The sequence below is a fragment of the Kogia breviceps genome, chromosome 2 (assembly GCF_026419965.1).
Source record: "Kogia breviceps isolate mKogBre1 chromosome 2, mKogBre1 haplotype 1, whole genome shotgun sequence".
In the NCBI taxonomy this organism is placed as follows: Eukaryota; Metazoa; Chordata; class Mammalia; order Artiodactyla; family Physeteridae; genus Kogia; species Kogia breviceps.
Genome location: NC_081311.1, coordinates 79885202 through 79903826, shown reverse-complemented (window position 1 = coordinate 79903826; position 18625 = coordinate 79885202). Strand labels below are relative to the sequence as shown.

The window sequence follows — 18625 nt, the reverse complement described above, 5'->3', positions numbered from 1 at the left end:
ATGACCTGCCCAAACCTCTCTGAGTTCACACGAATATTTTTTTTATATCTGCAACCCAAACAACTGCTCGATGCAGTAGTTTTTCCCTTCTCTCTCCTTAACAGACCTCTCCTTTATTCCCCTGAGCTGCAAATGCCATCGTTTCCATCCTTCCTTCCCCATGAGATGCTCTTCCAAGCAGAGCAAACTACGAAGCCCGGAGGTGGGCTCTGCAGTCGACGACACACCGTACAAGTCATGGGGCTCCTCTCTGGTTTCATGCCCGATACGTGTCCTGCCCAGGCTGTCCTCTGGGTCCCCCTCTGTCCTGCTTCCACCTGGGAGCCGGCTCTGTGGGACCTGTCCCTGCAATTACTTCTTCCACGGGGCCTCCAGCTGTTTCCCCTTGTTCTTCCCTCTCTCCGGGCCCCACGGAAGGCGCAGCACACTCGCTTTTTCTACATCCTCACCATGCAGTCAGCCTGCCCTCTACCCGCTTCATCTGGACCTGGCGTTCCCCTCACTGTCTGTATGAGGTCAGTGAATTCTAGGTACTGTTCTCCTCCTCCTTCCACACAGCTTCCCTCGGTCATTTACCCCCCCAGGCTCCCTTCTTCCCCTCCTGCAGTAAACGCTCACCCACCCTAGAAAGGCCACTTCTTCTCCCTGGTGACGCTGTTCCTATTTCCACCCTCCTCAAGGTCCTTATCAGGGTCAATCTGGAGTATCCTTGATGGAGTCTCTTTCTTTCTACATTCTGTTTTTATTGTCTGGCTAACTGATATCAATACACACTTTTTTTTTTCCCGGCAAAGAGTTGCATCAAGTAGATTTTCCCCCAAAGCCATCCTGTGCCCTGAAGCAAGGGGTGTCTAGTGATTAAAATCAAATGTGAGGGACTCCCAGTGGCCATCCAGTGGTTACGACTTCGCCTTCCAATGCAGGGGATGCGAATTTGATCCCTGGCCGGGGAGCTAATAGGATCTCACATGCCTTGCGGCCAAAAAACCAAAACATAAAACAGAAGCCATATTGTAACAACTTCAATAAAGCCTTTAAAAATGGTCCACATCAAAAAAAAAAAAATCTTAAAAAACAACAATATCAAATAAAGTGTGAGCTTAACACCCATGAGGATGGCTATTATTTTTAAAAAAAGGAAAATAACAAGTATTGGTGAGGATGTGGAGTAACTGGAACTCTTGTGCATTGCTTGGGGGGTGGGGAGAATGTAAATAGGTATGGCTACCATGGAAACCGGTATGGCGGTTCCTCAAAAAAGTTGAACAGGGCTTCCCTGGTGGTGCAGTGCTTGAGAGTCCGCCTGCCGATGCAGGAGACGCGGGTTCGTGCCCCGGTCCGGGAAGATCCCACGTGCCGCGGAGCGGCTGGGCCCGTGAGCCGTGGCTGCTGAGCCTGCACGTCCGGAGCCTGTGCTCCGCAACGGGAGAGGCCACAGCAGTGAGAGGTCCGCGTACCACACACACACAAAAAACTTGAACATAGAATTACCATATGATCCAGCAATGCCACTTCTGGGCATATACCCCAAAGAACTGAAAGCAGGGACCCAAACACTTGCACACTCATGTTCACAGCAGCGCTCTTCACAATAGCCAAAAGGTGGAAACAATCCAAATGTCCAACAACAGATGAATGGGTAAATAAAACGTGGTACATGCACATAACGAAACACTATTCAGCCTTACAAAGGAATGAAATCCTGACACATGCTACACTGGACAAACCCTGAAGGCATATGCCAAGTGAAATAAGCCATACACAGAATTCAGACAAATACTGCATGATTCCATGTACATCAATGAGGTACCTCGAATAGTCAAATTCATAGAGACAGAAAGTAGAAGAGAGGTTGCTGGGGCTAGGGAAGGGTTGGGGGGACGGGGAGTTAGAGCTTAATGGCTAGAGGTTCTGCTTTGGGGGATGAGGAAAAAGCTCTGGAAATGGATGGCTGCACAATACTGTGGATGAACACAATGCTAGTTAACTGTACACTTTAAAATGGCTAAACTGGTAAGTTACACGTTATGTGTATCTTACCACAATTTAAAACAAACAAACAGAAAGTTCAAGGTTGTGTGAGCAAAACCCAAGCCAAAAAAGCACACGTGACTGTGAAGCTGGGGCCGGCATGTGGTTCCTCAGGGCCACCTCTGTCCTCAGGCAGCCCCGCATCATCTCTGCTGTGACGACGCTCTGCCAGCTCTGAACCAAACCTGACACTGCTGTCACTGGCCCTGGAATTACCACAGAGGCCGCAGATCCCGCCAGGCGTCTTCTCCTGGGATCAAGGGGCCGCATGTGCACAACCCACTCACCGCAGGAACGGGACTGCCCACCCCTTGAAGCCGCCTGAGCAACAAACTGGACTCTGAGTTGCCTTATGCTCTCCCCCGCCTCTTCTGGAGACTGTGCATGTGCCTTTAGTGCCTCCTGAAGGGCCCTTCCTCGTGGGGACATGTGGTCCCCACCATGACTCCTGGGTGGTGATGGTCACAGGTGAGGATCTGTTATCACCGAGTGTATCTTCCTTGCCAAAGTAAAACTCCCCAGCGTGGTGACTGTCCTGTGGCCAGAACCGGTGCCTACCATCTTTCCAGTCCTCAGGCCGTGGACTTGACAGCTGGGGTCTAGCTTCTCTCTTCCTGGCGGCTCCCACACTTACCCCCTGAGTTCTGCCGAGTTCCCTGCGCGCTGGCCTCTCCGTGCTGCCTGCGCTCTCTCCCCCTTGAGGCCTCTCCCGGGTACCTCTACAGCTTCCACTGCCCTCGGCCTCTGACAACTGTATCGACTGTGGTTAGTCATGCATACGTAGCCTTGGCGCACGCCCAGTCGTTTTCGTGAACCGTTCGTGTGCACACAGCATCCCCCAGCTGCCCTCCCAGCACAACTACCAGCTCTTCGATCAAGACCAAGTGCTCGCAACGAGCCAGAGTCAGCTCACACCGGCCTTCCCTTCTGCCGCGTGTCACCTCCCAACCCGCTCCCAGCTCACACCTCCTGGGAGTCTTCTCTGAGCAACACGACGGGGACGTTCCATTCGTGTTTATAGCCCAGGACTGCGCCGAGGCCGGAGCACGTGCTCAGGCATCTCTGTGCAAAGAGCGAATCTCACCGCGTTCTCGTCCTCTCAGCAAGGTCTGTTCTATCCTTGAACCGGTAGCCTGCTGACTGTCTGCAGCGCTCATCCTTAGACCCATTTCTACACCACAGGGGCTCCCCCTCTTTAAGAACTGTTTCTTTTCTTGCTTCCTCTCCTAGCCTAGGGATCAAGGACTGATGTCTAATTTGTAGCTGGTATCTGTACGTGCAGATATAGCCGGCCCACTTAGACCGACGGGTATCATCCCGCACCCCCTCCTCGCGTGGTATATACACCGTGTCACTTACTGCCTCCTTGGACAGCTGGTACCTGGACGTCCCCAGGGAAGGGGGATAACTCCCCTGATGGAAGCAGGAGCCACCGTTATCTGGCCACAGCTCTCGGGGGTGGGAGCCTGGGGAAGGGACTGCTCGTTCTCCCAACAGAAGGCTTTAGGAGTCCCCCAGTGCCCCACGGATTCTGTCTTATTTGAATCCCAGTGTCTGGGTGAGAGCCCTGTGTTGTGTCCCAAAAGGCCACAGACACACTGGACTCGTGTTTCCTGCTGTCAGATTCCCGATGGGCTTCCAGGTGCATTACAGTCAATGAACCTAACTAAGCGGGATCTCAGAGCCGCTTGCTCCGCCTGGCCTCCTGCTGGCTTCAAAGTGGCACCTGGAGAAGAGCTGGCTTCATCTCACTTCAGCTCCCCCAGCGTGAAGACAGCTACACTCCTCCTCAGAGAAATGAACACGGTGGGAGGCGGCTGGCACCTTTCTTCCCTCTCCTCCCCAAACGCGGTGCATGGCTCGACGCTGCACTCCCGACAACGCCCCTGTCAAAATACCTGACGTTGTTTAACCTCAAAGTCACTGGATCAGGCAGGAAAACTATGATGGATCTCACGGTTCCACTCTCTCTCACTTACTGGCATGACAACGGAGCCAGAGAGAGCTGAGATGCATATGGGTCTATTTTTGGCGACTCCTCGCGGAATTCACACACTGTGTACTCTGCATCTCTTGGATGCTCAGGCACGCTCAGAACTCTGCAGCAAACGCTCGCTTGTAAATGTTACAGCCGCCAGCGTTGGCTGGATGCTCTATGGGGCGACGCGTTTGCTCTCATGAGGCTGCTCTGAGCGGGGGGGGGGGGGGGGGGGGGGCGGGGGCACTGTTTGGAGCCGAGTGTCGGTCAGAGGGCCGGGCCGGCTGTGCGCGCTCACCTTCACCCTGTCCATGCAGGCCTCCATCTTCAGCTGCTCCACAGCCTTCCTGGCTTGGGAGATGCTGGCAGTGCTGTTGTTGGACATGCCTTCTTTCATTCCGCTGCCCCTGAAACAACCAAAGTGAAGCGGTTCAAAGAGCCGCCTTTCCAAACGTAAGGCAGAACCCCGCCTCAGCTTTCTCGCCTCCTACCCCCTGCAGCTTCTCTTTCCAGGCCAGGGAGCCATGGGAGCAGACCCTCCTGGGATAAGAGGAAGGAGGCTCCCATCCAAGGGATGGGAGCAAGCCATCAGGCTCCTGTTTGTCAGACTTTCTCAGCCCCAGCGAGAGGAAGTAGAAGATAACAGATGGTCCCAGAGTCCCCTTACCACCCCCATGGCCGTAAGTAATACCTTGACGTTTGTACGGTGCTTTGTTAGTACTAAATCATTTTCATACACATTTGTTCACTCACTCCTCTAGCAGCCCTGAACGTTGGCAAAATAGACTGAGTTTTGTTTTACAAGTAAAGAAAATGCAAAACTCAGAGAAATGAAGTCAAGAGTCAAAGGTCCCACAGCCAAAATCTGTGGACCCAGAATGCAAACGCAAAGCGTTGAAGCCTAGCTGAGGGTTCTTTCCACTGTCTCACATGGTGTCCTCTAGCCAGTTACACTGCAAAGTGCAAGTTTCCCCTAAATTAGCTTACTTTATTATAATTTTTTTTAAATTAATTTATTTATTTGGCCACGCCACGCAGCATGTGGGATCTTAGTTCCCCAACCAGGGATCCAACCCGTGCCCCCTGCAGTGAAAGCAGGGAGTCTTAACCACTGGACCGCCAGGGAAGTCCCACTTTATTATTCATTTTAATTTGCTGTCATTCCGAAACATGTACAGACTTCATGTTGGGAGTTCGTTTTTAAACAAGAACACATACACACACATACACACCTATCCCAAGCATAGATCTGTTTTTCTAGAAGGGGGAAGAAATTCTTCCTGACCCAACAAGTCATTCTGCCAGAAGACCCCCGTGATGCTAACCGCTCCACAGCAAAGCACGTGCCGAAGGTCCCCGTTACCGCATCTAACAAGAAAGTACCCAGAGGAGGTCTACTCGGGCCAGCCCGAGAGCTGGGGGTGGGTCTCCCAGGCGCCAACGGTTTTCAGCAGCGCACAGTGAGGCGGCAGGAGGCTTGGCCGGTCCCGCGGCGGGCAGGCCACACTCTGGCTTTTCTCATTCACACTGACTCCCTGGCCCAGATGGGGCCTGATGGCAGCTTCATCTGTCCACAGGCAACGCTCGAAAAATAGAACTTTCTTCTTCTAAGACAGAGCAGCCACCAAAACCACAGTGTAACAGGTGTGTGCTCCTATCTTGGTTGGGAACTTTTATTTCCCAGGAAGGGAAAGAGAAGCATGAGGAGTTGAGGATTTTGAAACCCGGGGGAGCAGCCACCTACCCCCGCACTCTACAGAGATGCGCGTGAAACTCTGCGTGTGTGTTCAGGGCTGTGTCCCTGTGTGCCCACGTGCCTGACGGGCATGCCCTCTGCCAGCCTGTGTGTGCGGGGCGGCCCCTCTGCGCACGCGTGTCTTCACGTGTCCCTGTGTCCACACAAAAGGAGGGAGAAGATGCAGACTAATTCCCAAGCCTCCTCAGCCTGACCGACAAGTGAAAAAGGACCCTGGGATCACTGTCCTCAGATTCTGATCGTCCAGCCCCGTTCCTGAATCCACCCCTCTCTTCCCTCATCACTGACGCGGGGGGTTCAGGAGTTGGGGAAGTGGAGGGGTGGCAGGGACCGGGGTGGGGGGGCCTCGGGAGAGGAAGCTGAGCCCGGGGTCAGCAGGAGGGAAGAAAGGAAGATGCGGGGGAAGGGGACTCGGAACTGCATATGTGTGTGTGTGTGTGTGTGTGTGTGTGTGTGTGTGTGTGCGCGCGCGCACGTGAGGGTGTGTGAGGGTGGGTGTGAGAGTGTGTGAGTGTGTGTGTGTGAGTGAGGGTGGGTGTGAGCGAGTAGAAAACGTTACCGGCAGAACCGGATCCCCGTCCGACCCCCGGGAACCACCCCCTCCCTCCGCTCCGCCCCGGGACCGGCCCTGACCACCCCCTCCGCCGCTTTCTCATCCTTCCCCGGGTCACAGAGAAAGGGCACATTTTCGACCCTCTCCTCAACACAGAGCGAGAAGTCTGACCAAATGCTTAATATTGGACAAAGAGCCTTTTCCGTTTCGTGTCCGAGAGATAAAATAAGCAGGTGGGGTGGGCCCAGCACCTGGTGCCGCGTGTCTTGTCCCTCCTGCGTCCCCTCCGTGGGCCCCTCCGCCTCCCCGCTCTCCCCACCGGGTCCCCCTCCAGACCGCGTCTGCCCACAGCCAGGAGGGCTCGGCTCCCAGGCGCCGGTGTCCTCTCCCCCTTCCCCCTCCTCAGCCTCAAAGCCCCGGGGCCTCCACATTGTCTGCCAGACCACAGCCCCCCATCGTCATCACTCTCCCAAGACCTGCCTTCTTCCCTCTGTCCCCAAACCCAGCACTTTCAATCTAACTCCTTCCCCTCCCAGCCCCCTCGGAAGGGCTGCTGGAGAAACGGCCCCCAAAGCTGGGGACTGGTGACCACAGGGTCCTCAAGGCAGCCTGGCGACCTCAGCCCGTTCCCATCACCCCTCCCTCCGTCCTCCTCACCGCTGCTGGCCCTCCCCATGGCTGCCCACTTCCCTGCTGCCCCTGAGCGCAGAGCCCACCTTCTGCTCCAGAGGCCCAGGACGCCACACGCCCATTTCCCACCTCCCTTGCAGAAGGACCAGAGCGCATGAGCCCGTCCTAATCAAGGCAACATGCGGGGAAATCTGCAGGGGACTTGTAGGAAAGGTTCTTCTTCCTAGTCAAGGCCCACCAGGAGAAGCCCGTCTTTGTTTTTTTTTTTTTTGCGGTACGCGGGCCTCTCACTGTTGTGGCCTCTCCCATTGCGGAGCGCAGGCTCTGGACACGCAGGCTCAGCGGCCATGGCTCACGGGCCCAGCCGCTCCGCGGCACGTGGGATCCTCCCGGACCGGGGCACGAACCTGCGTCCCCTGCATCGGCAGGCGGACTCGCAACCACTGCGCCACCAGGGAAGCCCAAGAAGCCCCAGTCTTTGGCTGGCTTCACTGAGAGTTGGGGAATGGACCCAGGGCAAAGGCAGGAGACTCACGGAGAAACAGATCCAGAGCCCTGAGATGCATGCATCCTGGACACTCTACTTCGGACCCTTGATACTGACAGAATATATTCCTCACAGTCTAGGCCACATTTCTTGGATCATCTGTCACTCGCAGCTGAAAGCATCTCCTTAACCAAGCCTGCTACTTTACCTATGGCGGACCTGTCCCCTCCTTGGGTCTCTGCCCTGCCACTCACCCCACTTTCTCCTGTAATGTCAGTGTCTCTGGGTGCCTTCTTTCTCAGCACATAAAAATACGTTTATGTCTTTTTCATCATCTCAAAAACAAACAACAACACCACAACATAAAACCCTCCCTTTCCCCCCCATTTCCACTCTTGCTCAGGAAGGAAGTGGAGAGGTAACTACAGATGCACATAGAAGGGCCCCCTAAGTAACTAAACGTGGAGATGCTAAAAACAAGGATGCAAAGCACTGTCCCCAGTACAGGGATGACAAGCCTGCCCACCTCACCCCCCTGCTCTGCTGCCCCTGGGCTCGCTGACCCCATTTATAGGATGGCACTCTTGTTGCCGTCAGTGACTTATAAACCACTTCACACGTGCATGTTTCTGTTCTTTCTCCAAGTGGCCGGTGAGGTTTCTCAAGCATGCATACCCAGAACCCAGACTGTGGCGCCGCAGACCAGAACCTGTATTTTACAACCTCCCAAGGTGATTCTGGCACGTCCCTGAGGTGGAGAACCACGGCTGGCTGCAAATCGTTTCTACTCCGTTGTTCCTGTATGTCCATCAGATCACCTTGGAAGGTGGGTGTTCGTGTACCTTCAGGACTCTTTAATCAGTCCTTTACAAATTTTAATGGGCATATGAATCCCTGGGGATCTGGATAAAATGCAGATTTTTTGATGAAATGAGTTGGGGTTTGGTCCACGAGATTTTGCATTTCTAACAAGCCCCCAGTTGCTGCTGGTCCAGAGACCACACTTTGAGTAGCAAGGCTCTGAATCACCAAACGTTAATGCTGGAAGGGACCTCAGAGGTCCAGGTCCTACCCCTTTATTTTTCGAATTTTCAAGGAGGTTAAAGAACTTAAATTTTGCAGAGATCTTTAATGGAAGTGGAAGGAAGCATTTCCCCGATGCTGCCCGGGCTGGTCACTCCTCCTCAGCCTGGTGGGGCCTTCTGGGCACTAAGAGGCCTTTACCCATGCACTTGGGCTAGGCTGCTCTCCCAGGACAGACTCACCCCTTGAGTGATCCTAACCCAGCCTAACTTGGGCACGCAATGGCAGGGAGGAGTCCCCCACCCACTGTGGTGTCAAGATAACCCAGGGACATGGTTGGCCATGGAGAAGGAAATGGCTTTTGTCAAACGGAGCTAAAGGCAACTGAGCCTTTTAAAGATATGACCCCACGGGAAGGTCTCTGAGGGCCTCCCTCCTCTACCTGGTCAGGCACCTCTTAGGTTCCACATCTCTGCCCTTTCAAGACTGTAACTGAGAAGGACCCTATGGGGCCTTCCCGGGACAGACCCCTCCCCCATATCCTCCACTTTAGCTCCTCTCTGAAGCCCCTAGATAACAGTATCTGATGCGCATTTCCTGAGTTGTTTTGTAGATCCTAAAACCCCCACCAAATGGAAGAAATTAACTACCTGATGACCAGGAGCATGAAGCCCCCAGACCTACTGGGGCCTGAGGATTGTAATGTGACACCGTCCTGTGACCTCACCAGTCAGTCAGTCAGAGAATTGTGCAGGGGCTCATCACATACCCTGGGACTCCCCTCTCTCACTCAGCCTTTAAAATGCATTCCTGAAACCCATCAGGGAGTTCGGGTGTTTTGAGCACTAGCTGCCCCGGACTCCTCGGTTGACACCCTGCAAAAAAAGCTGCACTTCCCTTCACCACCACCCGGTGTCAGCAGATTGGCCTTCCTGTGGGCGGGAGAGTGGACCTAAGTCTGGTTTGGTAACAAGGCTGCCCAGACACCATACCTCTACGTGAACACATGGATGTCTCTCCCCATATATGTACGTGTGTACACGTACACCCACCCTGACCCAAGAAGAAACGTGGAAGTAGGCAAGAAAGGAGATGGAATGAAGCTGAACATGAATACTGGCCACGGGTGGACCACTAACTTGACCCTTGGCTTTTCAGAAGACGAGGCAGAAGGAAGGGAAAAGGAGCCAACTACTCAGGAGACTGGCTCTGTCACCTCGGTGGTCAGACATCTTTCTCCTCGGGCACACGGGATACACTCACACAGACAGCTTTCCCAGGGAGGTTCTCACGGGCTGCATCCTGTGGTGTGTACACTGGGTAAACTCAGAGTCGGGGGCGGGGCAGTGCAAGGTGGTTCAACCCCCAGTGCTGCTGATCTGACCTGACTCGGGATACGGTGTTTAGAATTTCTGGATGAGTGGATGTCATCGTGCCTTTTCAGCCATCCTCCCTAACATGACTTATCTCCACAAGCCCTTGATATGTGTTGGCGGGCAGAGTGCTGCCGTCTGTCTCTCTGGGAAATGCCTGAAAAACAGCTGTTGCCAGTGAGCACAGCCCTCTAGGCCTAAAGGGACCAAGCAGCTTAGACTGCAAGGTGGGCTGGGAGTGTTGGTTGACCTTCACCCCCTTTGTCACAGCGAGTTGCTGAACAAGGGTGCTTGCCCGAGTAACATCTCTGTTCCTGGTGGGGATAGCACACAGCTTGATTTCCCAGCCAAGGCCAGCAACCCATGCAGATGGCTTGGTTCTCCTCCCGATGCTCCCCCGGGAGGGGGCACCTCCACTAGCATGAGGGATAATGCGAGGAGGGGGGTAAAACAGGCTTCGTGAGGGCCCTACATCTGGGATGATGACAGCTGCTAGAAGAAGAAAGTGATGGTGTGAGGACCTGGCCACCCATCAAGGAGCCTGCCAGCTGAGCCTCACCCCAGGCCCACACACGCACTGCTGGCAGAGACACCTGCTCTCCAGAGAGAAGCTGCTCTTGGACAGGGTACATTACCTCCTCGCCTGCTGAGAGATGGCACGGTGACAGGCCTGGGCAGGGGACGGGCTGGTGGCGGCGGCAGCTGACAGCTGTCAGATGAGAGGCTGAGTCAGGGCTCCTGCTTTGAGGCTCACCTGGAAGCACAACCAGAGATGGGTCACCAGGCGCAGCAGAAGCCAGGCGTCTCCCAGATAGCGCCAGCTCCCTCCGTGCCCTTCCCGCGAGCTCAGCAGCTGCCTCTCCTGCATCAGACCACAGGGGAGACGGCGAGCTAAAGGCAGAAAGGGAAGGCCCCGATCTGACAAAGAGCACAGGGGAACACCTGGAGGCCACAGGCCACCTGGGGCCTCCAGTACCTGCACGCTGCCCTCCCCCACACGCGCTCACCCTCCCCACTCCAGCCAGACCTCTGCCAAACAGGAACAGTTTAGCTGTTTTATTTCTTCTTATGAAAAGATATGTCCATTGTAGAAAAATGTGAGTATAGAGAAAATTACAGCAAAGAAAATAAAGACAGATTATAATGCATTTTTAAAAATTTTATTTATTTATTTTTGGCTGCTTGGGTCTTTGCTGCTGCGCGCAGGCCTTCTCTAGTTGCGGCGGTGGGGGGGGCTACTTTTCGTTGCGGTGCACGCGCGGGCCTCTCATTGCGGTGGCTTTTCTTGTTGCGGAGCACGTGCTCTAGGCGCCCGGGCTTCAGGAGTAGTGGCTCGCGGGCTCTGGAGCGCAGGCTCAGTACCTGTGGCGCACGGGCTTAGTTGCTCCGTGGCATGTGGGATCTTCCTAGACCAGGGCTCGAACCCGTGTCCCCTGCATCGGCAGGCAGATTCTTAACCACTGCGCCACCAGGGAAGCCCTATAATGCATTTTGCCAGAGACAATTCTGGTTCACATGCTGATGCTTATTCTCACACATACTAGGAATAACCTGATTCCAACCAGAGGACATTTAGAAGAGATGATTTGATTAGATGGCTTTAAAGCAAGGGACTCTCCATGGAGACACAATTAGCCAACTCCCTCCCCCAGAAAGGCTGACTCTGGGACAATGGGCTCCCTCTCCCGGGGCTCCCAGCATCCTGCCCTAGAGCATCCATCTCCCAGAATCCCAGTGAACTTGGACCAAAAACAAAGGCCAGACAGGAATGGACAGTGCTGTTTATTCCCCCAGCTAGAGGGGCATCCAAATGCACTTTGGTTTGAGGTCGTTTGGGCCCGTTGTACGGCTTCACAAACACCCATGCCTGCCGTTTCCAAAGTGATTGTTTCTTCCTGTCACAGTAATTTGTTGCATCTGGATGCTTCCCATCCCCCCACATTGTTAGACTTTTATGGAGTTTTATTCTCATCTACTTCCCTGTTTTGTTTTCTCATCCTCTGCTATTAGAAAACCCTTTTTGGACTATAATTTGAAAAGGTACATGCACCCCAATGTTCACTGCAGCACTATTTACAATAGCCAAGGCATGGAAACAAAATATAAATGTCCATCGACAGATGAATGGATAAAGAAGATGTGGTAGGACTTGCCTGGCCGTCCAGTGGTTAAGACTCTGAGCTTCCAATGTGGGCGGTGCATGTTCGATCCCTGGTTGGGGAGCTAAGATCCCACATGCTGCACAGCGTGGCCAAACAAAACAAAACAAAACAAAAAAGATGTGGTACATATACAATGGAATACTTTTCAGCCACAAAAAAGAATGAAATAATGCCACGTGCAGCAACATGGATGGACCTAGAGATTACCATACTAAGTGAATTAAGTCAGAAAGAGAAAGACAAATCCCATGAGATCACTTACATGCAGTATTTAAAATACGACACAAATGAACTTTTCTACGAAGCAGAAACAGACTCGCAGACATACAGAACAGACTTGTGGTTGCCAAGGGGGAGGGTTGGGGGAGGGATAGACTGGGAGTTTGGGATTAGCAGATACAAACTATTATATATAGGATGGATAAACAACAAGGTCCTACTGTATAGCCCAGGGAACTATGTTCAATATTCTGTGACAAACCATAATGGAAAAGAATACATATATGTATACGTAAATAACTTTGCTGCACAGCAGAAATTAACACAACATTGTAAATCAACTATACTTCAATAAAATAAATTTTAAAAAAAGAAAACCCTTTTTGGCCTAGTCCCTTGTTTTTCCCTTTCCTATCAATGCTCTCAAAACCCACTTCATTCTGTTTTCAAGTATCTGGTTTCCCAGGTGGCATGGGATCTCGACTGCTGGTTGGTCTTAGCCAACTGAGGGGGCCACTAGGGTCCTAACTGGAGAAGCCAAGGTGGGTCCAGCAGGTCCTCCACCAGGAGTCCCCATGCGTTAACTTCAATTTTATATTAACTGAAACAGCCTGTTTGTGGCCTGTCAAACCCACACTGCACATCCGTTTTAAAGAAAAGGGCACACTTGACCAGAAGTAAAGAATGCCCATGTTAAAAATAAAGATTAAATGCCTCCCTTCCTAGGACACCAATCCTTCGATAAGACTGCCTTCCCAGGTGCCAAGGCCATGCTGACTCACTGTGTATGTGCTGGTCTGTTTTTTTCTGAAAGCTTGAAGGAACGTATCCCTGACTTGTTTAATGTTCTTTGTTCTGACAAGATATAAAACTGCGCTGGAAACCCTGCTTCTCTGGAGCAGTTCCTCAGAATTATCTGAGATGCTGTCTTCTGGGCTATAGTCTTCAGTTTGGCTCCAATCAAACTCTTTCCTCTTCCTATTATAGATTGTTTATTGATTATTTTCACTGACATGGCCGACGAGCTAGACTTGCCCCAGCATCCCCTGCAGGTAGGTGGGGCCTTGTGAGTCTTCTCACCCATGGAAACTGAGTGGAAACGCAGAGCACCACTTCCTGCCCGGCCTGAACAAACTGTGTGTGTATGCCTCCACACTCGTTCCCCACCCCATAATCTGGACCATGGACATGTCTGCGATCAGCCAGGGCAGGCAAGCACAGGGCCTCGGGGAGTGGTTCCCCAAGCGCCGTCCCTGATCACCTGGGAGCTTGTCGGGAATGCAAATTCTCAAGCCTCACTTGGACCTGCTGAGTAAAGACCCTGGGAGGGGGACGTGGTTTAATCAGCCCCTCAGGGGGTTGGGATGCTAAGGAGAGACTAAGAACTACAGTCCTGGGGCAGGACAGAGAAACAAAGTGTAAGAAGCCTGGGCCCGGAGGTGATGGAGAGAAATATTTCTGTGCATTTTATGTCACTGTCTTTCTGGGGCTCTCTGTCACAGCAGCTGTGCATCTCCCTAACCAATACAGTGTTTCAACAGAGGTCTGTAGACTGCTAGGGAAACACTGTGGCTTTGAAAATACTTTTAACCCTTGAGACAAAAGTACTAACTTAATGCAGAGAACTATAAAACATTAATAAAGGAAACTGAAGATGATTCGAAGAAATGGAAAGATATCCCATGCTCTTGGATTGGAAGAATTCATGTTGCTAAAATGGCCATACTACCCAGAGCAATCTACAGATTTAATGCGATCCCTATTAAATTACCCATGACATTTTTTCACAGAACTAGAACAAATAATCATAAAATGTATATGGAACCATATAAGACCCAGAATTGCCAGAGCAATACTGAGGAAAAAGAACAAAGCAGGATGGGACTTCCCTGGCAGTCCAGTGGTTAAGACTCAGCACTTCCAATGCAGGAGGCAGGAGGCATAACTCTCCCAGACTTCAGACAATACTACAAAGCTACAGTAATCAAAACAGCATGGTATTGGCGCAAAAACAGACATATGGATCAACGGAACAGAATACAGAGACCAGAAATGAACTTACACACCTACAGTCAATTAATCTTAACAAAGAAGGCAAGAATATACAGTGGGGAAAAGTCTCTTCAGCAAGTGGTGTTGGAAAAGTTGGACAGCTGCACGTAAATCAATGAAGTTAGAACACACCCTCACACCATGCAACAGAAATAAACACAAAATGGCTTAAAGACTTAAATATGAGACATGATACCATAAAATTCCTAGAAGAGAACACAGGCAAAACATTCTCTGACATAAATCGTACCAATGTTTTCTTAGGTCAGTCTCCCAAGGCAATAGAAATAAAAGCAAAAATAAACAAATGGGACCTAATGAAACTTACAAGCTTTTGCACAGCAAAGGAAACCATAAACAAAACGTAAAGACAACCTATGGAATGAGAGAAAATATTTGCAAATGATACAACTGACAAGGGCTCAATTTCCAAAATACACAAACAGCTCATACAACTCAATAACAAAAAAGCCAAACAACCTAAGCGAAAAATGTGCAGAAGACCTCAACAGGCGTTTCTCTAAAGAAGACGTACAGATGGCCAGTAGGCATATGAAAAGATGCTCATAGTCACTAATAATTAGAGAAATACAAATCAAAACTACAATGACCGCACACCAGTCAGAATGGCCATCATTAAAAAGTTTACAAATGATAAATGTTGGAGAGGGTGTGGAGAAAAGAGAACCCTCTTGCACTGTTGGTGGGAATGTAAATTGGTGCAGCCACCATGGAGAACAGTATGGAGGTTCCTCAAAAAAATAAAAATAGAGTTGCCATATGATCCAGAAATCCCACTCCTGGGAATATATCCAGACAAAGCTACAATTCAAAAAGATACATGCACCCCTATGTTCATAGCAGCACTATTCATAATAGCCAACACATGGAAACAACCTAAATGTCCATCGACAGATGAATGGATAAAGAAGACGTGGTACATGTATACAATGGAATATTACTCAGCCATAAAAAAGAATGCCATAATACCATTGGCAACAATACGGATGAACCTAGAGATGATCATACTAAGTGAAGTAAGTCAGAAAGAGAATGAAAGGTACCATATGATATCACCTATACGTGGAATCTAAAATATAATACAAATGAACTTATCTACAAAACAGAAACAGACTCACAAGCATAGAGAACAGACTTGTGGTTGCCAAGAGGGAGGGGGGAGGGAAGGATTGGGAGTTTGGGATTAGCAGATGCAAACTCTTATACATAGAATGGACAAAGAACAAGGTCCTACTGTAGAGCACAGGGAATTATATTCAATATCCTGTGATAAACCATAATGGAAAATAATATGAAAAAGAATATATATCTGTATAACTGAGTCACTTTGCTGTGCAGTGGAAGTTAACACAACCTTGTAAATCAACTATACTTTGATAAAAATTTCTTTTAAAAAGTACTAACTTAAATTCTATTTGGAAAACCCAATACAATACAATCCTCGCATCAATTATAACAAGGATTCCACCTTGGGGAGCTGTGTTCACGTTTGGGTTTAACATTTCTGGGCACAGACCGGGAGGGCAAGCCTGCTGAGCCCCACGTGTCCCCAGGAAAAATCACCTCATTGGAGAGCAAGCCCAACAATAACCCTGAATTAATAGCCACGCCTTGGGCTGGAGCCACAATTTCAGGTCCTGCATGGTGTCTTCACATAGATTTCCTCTCTCGTCCAATCCCCATAGGTGGAAGGAGCTACGTGTAGAAGGTAAGGAAGCCACTTTGTCACCCTAAAATCCCACAAGTGACACTGCTTCTGGCAGGAAAACTGGGGACAGGTTCTCCTGGCATTCAGAGTGGTCATCTAGGGTCCCTTTTTCCCCAGCTTTAGGACAAAGGTTTCACACACTGAGTTCACATTTTGGAGTGTCCCCCTCCACCCCACCCAGTAATGCCGGTCACATTCACTTCGAAACAAAGGCTCTAAAAGGGAGGGAGATACTAATTCACCCAAAGAGTCATAACTTCTGCAGCAGCACAGGGTGCAGACTTCCTCTACGTACATATGGAAGCACAAAGTGGTGTTTTAACCTCACCGGACAAACTGTGCTCTCTCTCAGTCATCCTGGGATGGAGTTGAAAGTCCCAAGCCCTGAGGGGAGTGGCAGAGAATCATGTGCCTTCACACATGCAGACCACTCTGGCTCTGTGTCTGTGGTGGGGACACGGTCCCCTTGGTCCTCTGGTCAGGGGCACGGCCATCCCCGCTCCTGTCTGAGCCACTTTGCAAATTAAATACAGTGATAGTCAAGCTTGATGCATTTTACAATCTGAGTCTCAATTACTAAGTTTACATCTTGACTGCCTGATAGTATCTGCCTGATCTAATTACACCTAATCACACTGATGCTAGCCAGGTACAGGGGTAAGAAGCAATCAGCATGGCATGTACTGGAGTGGACTTGAGAGACAAAGGATCCTTAGGAAGAAAACACTGAGTCTGAACAATGTTGGAGCCTGATGGTCGCCAGTCACCCAGTGACTGCCCTTATCTGGTCCCCACTAAGGTCAAGAAAATTAGAGAAGGTTGGCAGACCAGCTGTGATATTCAAGGGCATTTGACAAGTCGGTGCAGAATAAAAAAGAGGTCCATCTTCCCTGTGATCCTCCACCCCAGACACTCCCTAAGTATTTCTTTGGCATTGCAAATGGAGTCCGAAGTCTTAATTGAGAGGAGCAAGCATTAAAAAACCTACTTAGCGCTCTGCTGCTTTTACATCAGCCCTCACAGAGTATGAAGCCAACATTTTCTGCCTGCTGGGTTACATGTGCAAGTTAGTCAAGCTGGACCATGATGCTGAAGGAAGCTGAGTTGATGCAGAAGAGTTGGTGTCACAGCCAGAGATCTGAAGATGCTACATCGCTGGCTTTGAAGATAGGAGGGGGCCACGCCTCAAGGAATGAGTGCAGCCTCTAGAGGCTGCAAAAGGTAAGAAAATGGGTTTTCGCTTAGAGCCCCCTGGCAGGGTTGGTTTCTTCTGAAGACTCTCTCCTTGGCCTGCAGATGGCTGCCTTCTTGCTGTGTTCTCAAATGGTCTTCCCTCTGTGTGACAGTGCCCTAATTTCTTCTTTTTATAAAAACGCCACATGACCCGATTAATTACCTCTTTAAAGGTCTATCTCCAAATAAAGTCATTCTGAATTTGGTGGGAGACACAATTCAGCCCATAACATTTCACCCCCTGGATCCCCCAAAATTGATGTCCTTCTTACATGAAAGATAAATTCATCCCATCTTAACAGGCTGAAAGTCTTAATCTATTCCAGCGTCAACTTGAAGTCCAAAACCTCAACTAAATATCACCTACTTCAGGTATGGGTAAGACTTATGATTCATCTGGAGGCAAAAATTCATCTCCAGCTGTGAACCTGTGAAACCAGACAAGTGATCTGCTTCCAAAATACCACAGTGGCAGGCATAGGATAGACATTCCCACTCTAAAAGGGAGAAATCAGAAAGAAGAGCAGGGTCATTGGGGCCCAGGCAAGTCCTTTGAAAGAGAGCACGGTATACGTCAGACTACGTCGAATCTCATTTTGACATGACATTATTTCAACAGAAAAGCTACTTTTCCAAAGTGGGAAGTGACTGACAGAAAAGGTGATACTTCTGAGTTTTCCGTGTGATTTCTGATCGAGAAAAGGATAACTGCTGTTATTCAAGAAAGAATTTTCTATTGGCATTCTTAGGGCAAACCATTAATTTTCACATTCCTGGAGAATTCATGTTTTTAAAAAAAAATAAGATGATTTTGTTACAAAGCATCCGGATTTTTACTTTACATTGTGTGGGCATGCGCGCATGTGTGTGTGTCAATTATTTCTGAGATTTTTACTTCCTATGAGACTTTAGGAGTAAAACAGATCGAATAAGATTTCTTTGTTGTCTTTGGCTCCATCACAGTTTTCCGCTCACCTTTGGCGACCTGTTTTTTGTCTTGGTCAACGTGCTATTTACAAACAGGCTCCTGAACACCAGAAGAGAAGGGCTGTTAGTAAATCGCAGCGCTTGGGAAAAACCTGTAAAACATTGCTGACTTTCTTGAACCTGGGGAAGAACTGACCTTCAAAGTAGCTCCCAGGAGGCGTTTGGACAAATGTATAATGACATGTATCCACCATCACAGTATCATACAGAATAGTCTCTCACTGCCCTAAAAATCTTCTGAGGATCTGTCCAAACCCATAGAACGTACACCACCAAGAAAAAACCCAAATGTCAACTGTGGGCTTTGGGCAATGATGATGGGTCAACGTATGTGCACCACTTGTAACCACTGTGCCTCATTTGTGGAGGACGCCGATTAGTGGGGAGGCTGTATGTATGTCGGGGTACATGG

General features: G+C 50.1%; 1 protein-coding gene across 2 annotated transcripts in view; it reads right to left on the bottom strand.

Annotated features, from left to right (window-relative positions):
* Positions 1-18625, bottom strand: part of GNG4 (G protein subunit gamma 4) — a 65432-nt gene that overhangs the window by 28380 nt on the left and 18427 nt on the right. For both annotated transcript variants that reach the window (XM_067025687.1, XM_067025688.1), the window contains exons 2-3: positions 10467-10585; positions 4308-4416 (exon numbers count right to left, since the gene is read on the bottom strand). In XM_067025687.1, the coding sequence (XP_066881788.1) occupies positions 4308-4406 (99 nt within the window). In that variant the 5' untranslated portion in view covers positions 4407-4416; positions 10467-10585. The remainder of the gene's footprint in view (positions 1-4307; positions 4417-10466; positions 10586-18625) is intronic.